The sequence below is a fragment of the Squalius cephalus genome (genome assembly GCF_949319135.1).
Source record: "Squalius cephalus genome assembly, chromosome: 17".
NCBI classification, from domain to species: domain Eukaryota; kingdom Metazoa; phylum Chordata; class Actinopteri; order Cypriniformes; family Leuciscidae; genus Squalius; species Squalius cephalus.
Window position 1 is genome coordinate 15322833 of NC_137138.1, and position 3992 is coordinate 15326824.

Consider the following 3992-nt stretch of genomic DNA (forward strand, 5'->3'; position numbering starts at 1 on the left):
ATTAATAGATAAAATAGATAAATACAATTATACAAGGTTAAACATTGAACGTAATCGTTGACTTATATAAGACGCTATATATATAGAGATGACTTGTCTTGACTTTTAAAACAAAGCAAATGTGGCTGTGATGACTTGATGACTTGTTTCCAGTCTTCAGTCTCTCATGTTCTTGCTCAGACGTGGACAGGCTCTGATCTCTCTGGTGTGGCGCTTGAGTTCCCTGTCAGGTTGGGGTTAGACTTCAGGCTTCGGGTCGAATCTCCAGCTCAAACCCTCCATAAAGGTCAGCAAGTGTGTTCTTTCCTATCCAATACAAAGATTATATGAACAGGTCAACTCAAGAATGATATTTCAAGAGCTGTTTTACAACAGAATTGAATTCTGTTTGCACTGATTCTGTTATTTTCCTGTTTACCGTGAAGCCGCTTTGAAACAATCTGTATTGTACAAAGCGCTATATAAATGAAGGTGACTTGACTATAACAAGGACATTACAATGAACACAAATTTGAAAATCTCACTAAAAACAATCCAGAGTTGAAGAAAATTGATAATAATTATACTCTGTCTGTTACACTTCCTCACACCTGAAATCACTGATCGAGTGAATCCCCTGAACTTCTCCAATCTATAGATGTTGTGACATCTGCTCTAACGTGGGCCGTTTCGTTTGATCCCGGGCTAGGCACTGGCTAATCAGATCCCTGCATTCTGTACAAATGTTAATAAGGAGAAAGCTGGTTAGTCATGTGACTTGCAATCTATGAAAACGGCATCTAAAACGTGATTTAATATAATGTAAAATGTTCCTTATCTTTAACTTTAACTGTATCTATACAGAGCCTTTACTTTGTGTGTGATTATCAGTGTTTTCAATATTATTCACTCACCTCTGGATAAGTTGGAATTCTGAAATGTAACTTTGGCTTCTATGATTTCTGTTCTACTGCAAAAAGGACGGGATGCGTTCACCATCTCATAAAACATCACTCCTAGAGCCCAGACATTTGCTGGGACGGCGTGGAATCTGGGTTCTTTGAAGACTTCAGGTGGGCAGTGATCCTGTATTCCTGTAAGACATTTGCACATTGTTGAGCTTTTTTTCTTAAAGCGTCACTACGTTCAGGTTTCCACACTCCCAAAATGCTCACCAACGTATACGTCGCTCTCGTAGCCCTCACTACTGAATAGCTGACCGCAGCCAAAGTCTATCAGCTTGAGGTCTAACGAGTTTTTCTTCAACAGGAAATTCTGCGCTTGAATGTCATTATGAAAAACGCCATGCTCGATGCAGTGTTGTACTGCCAGCACAGCCTGTCGCATGAAGACCCGTGCTACTGTTTCACACACTTCAGGATTTCGACGAGTGATGAAGTCCAGCAAGCTCTCGCAGGGTTCGGGTAACTCCATGATGAGAGTGAATTTGCGAGGGTGTTCAAACCACTCGTAAAGTTGTATGACGTAGGGGCTTATGGGTTCTCGCCTCATCATTAGCAGCAGCGCCACTTCTGTAATGAGAGGTTCAGGATGTCCAGGCTAGAGAAAAGCAGTAGACAGAAGGTTAGCTGGGTAAAAATCTGCCAAAAACATATTTTTAAACATACTTTTCTTTGATTTTTTTAGATACGTTCAAAAGAGCCCTTAAAAGAGCTCAAAGTTTTATCTTTTGTGCCTCTAGGCTTCTTTGTCAATCACATTTACACCTAGTGCTTCCTACTTAGGTGTATTAACTACAGAAATCTGCACTTAAACAACTAAATACATATTCAGGATTTGGTTGACTTACAATATCAAGATAAAGAAAATTGTCAAACTTGCGCATCCGCTTGATGGCAACCTGCAAAAAAAAAAAAAAACTGTTTCAGTAACAGTATTCAAGCACCTGACCTTACACTAAGTATTAAACCATCTGTAAATTGTTTTGAATATGTTTTGATGCACACAAAAGCAAAATGTTTGTACAATTCGGGAAGATTTACCTTTTTGCCATCAAATTTGTGTGTTCCCTTGTACACACTGCCAAACGCTCCACATCCAATCATCTCTCCCGCTTTATAGAGAGACTCAAAGGACTCTGAAAAACAAACAGAAAAATATGAGAAATATATATGAGATTGTTTTATTTAAAAAATATCAGTCCTGGTTGTGTTGAGAAAATAATATTAATATGGGGAAAATAATATGAATATTTGCTGAAAACAAGCCTTAAGATATTTTTAGTGGGAAACAAGATGACAATACCGTTTAAAATAATGTCGGAGAAATAAGGATTGGCGATTTACCATTATTTGGCTCAATGTCAGAGAGATCTGGTGCAGGTGATGATGGATCAGGATCAGGTGATGATGGATCAGGCTCTGGCTCCAGATCTGCTGGAGGGACAAAAGGCTCCACAACATCCACAGCACAACTGTGGCAACAGCAGCAGAAAAAACCCTTCACAGCCGTCCATACCCTGTTGAGGAAACGACCAATTCTTTTCCTCTTCCTTGTAGGTTTTTCTGAAATGAAGAGAAACATCTCTGATGTTAAATTAATGATATCATGACATAACTTACATTTTACTGTTAAATTACTGTATAAATAAAGTTTTTTAATAAAGTTAAGCAATCGTTATTTCTAAATGTTCCCTGAACGTTCATAACGTCCAGTTTTTTTCAATGTTTCAAAAATGTTTTTTCTTGGTTAAAGGAACATTATATTTTATCATTTTGCATTATGGGAATGTTACTTTTGAATGTTCTCTTAATGCTCTGAAAATGTTCCGATTAAAATATTTAAAAATTTAAAAAAAAAAAAATCAGAAAGCAAAATTCAGCTGAGCAACAGTAAATGTGACCGGACATTAACATGCTAAAAACTTGAAGCAGTTCCGCATGAAATAGCAACATCTCTATCTGTACACTTTACACCGCCCAGCCTTATATCAGTCTCACCTGTTGAGCTCTTGTTCACAGGAGAAGCCTCCATGGCACCCTGAGCAGTTCGGCCACTTGAAGTCTCTTTTGGCTCGGCAGGAACTTGACCCGGCAGCGGAGGGCACCGCCACCCTTCCATGCTGTCGGAACAGGACAAACCGCAGCCGCTGCCACTGTCCTGTTCGCTTCGGCTCTCCGAAATATCACCACTCCACCTCCATTCAATGCTGTACGAGCCTCTGCTGCTCAGAGATGATGATGAGTCTGGAAAATTTCAGACATCAAAAACTTTTTTCCTTTTTCTGTAATAATATTTATAATCAATGTAAGAATTGGTCAAAGCCTATTCTGACCTCTGCGAGAGTGTTTAGATGAAGTGGACGGGCGTCCATCATCTGGGCTCTTCTGGCTGCCGCTCTGCCACTCCTTCCTCCTGTGAGCCGGACCTGTGGACACAGAAACAGACATACTAAATACTATTATAATATTTCACATAGTTAGTATTAATGGTTTAATAACAACCAATACTCAATGTCAGTTGACCCGGTCAATTACAAATTGTTACTATAGATAACTTTAGTTACTCAAATTGAAAAGTTGATTTAATATGCAAGGAATCAAATACATGTGATCACTTAGATGGGAAAATTGGTGGATCAAATTTACCTTGCACAAGTTTCTTCACACTAATTTACTCAATCATTGTACAACAATATCATACCATAACATACATTTACAAATAAAAAACCAAAGCACTCACCTCCTCTTCCCCCCATGTGAGCCATCGAGTCGATCATCGGCATCGACATCCTCCAATCTGCAATAAAAATAATACAAAAAACAATACAAAAAAAAGAACAAAATACAACTCTCCTCAGAAATGCAAAATAAATAAATAAAATAATAAACAAAAAAATAAATAAAACGCCAAACTCCTTCTAACGTAAGAAAAGAACAATTAAATAGAAGTCTCCACAAAAACAATATGAACTCTTTAAAAAATAAAAATATGTAAAGGATATATGCGTAAATGCGCCGATCTTCTAGAATAAAAGTCTCTTTCTCCGCTTC

At 38.0% G+C, this 3992-nt stretch overlaps 1 protein-coding gene across 2 annotated transcripts; it reads right to left on the bottom strand.

Moving 5' to 3' along the window:
* Nucleotides 1-78: 78 nt before the first annotated feature.
* On the bottom strand, nucleotides 79-3703 carry LOC307144723 (serine/threonine-protein kinase pim-2-like). Of its 2 annotated transcripts, XM_079847284.1 has the most exons (10): nucleotides 3682-3703; nucleotides 3275-3367; nucleotides 2940-3185; nucleotides 2286-2504; nucleotides 1983-2077; nucleotides 1790-1840; nucleotides 1155-1539; nucleotides 894-1073; nucleotides 591-714; nucleotides 237-306 (listed from the first exon to the last, which is right to left on the bottom strand). In XM_079847284.1, exons 1-9 carry the CDS (start codon nucleotides 3695-3697, stop codon nucleotides 632-634), a joined length of 1368 nt encoding a protein of 455 aa, XP_079703410.1. In that variant the 5' UTR covers nucleotides 3698-3703; the 3' UTR covers nucleotides 237-306; nucleotides 591-631. The 2 variants fall into 2 exon arrangements, with proteins under 2 accessions (XP_079703411.1, XP_079703410.1); XM_079847285.1 differs by lacking the exon at nucleotides 591-714 and having other exon boundaries at nucleotides 79-306.
* Nucleotides 3704-3992: the final 289 nt, after the last annotated feature.

What these genes read in the sequence shown, in the direction of transcription:
- LOC307144723 (XM_079847284.1), bottom strand. An exon ending in ACAAATTTGATGGCAAAAAG is followed by an intron (nt 1,841 to 1,982) that starts GTAAATCTTCCC and finishes TTTTTTTTGCAG; the next exon opens with GTTGCCATCAAGCGGATGCG. An exon ending in GAATTCCAACTTATCCAGAG is followed by an intron (nt 715 to 893) that starts GTGAGTGAATAA and finishes ACATTTGTACAG; the next exon opens with AATGCAGGGATCTGATTAGC.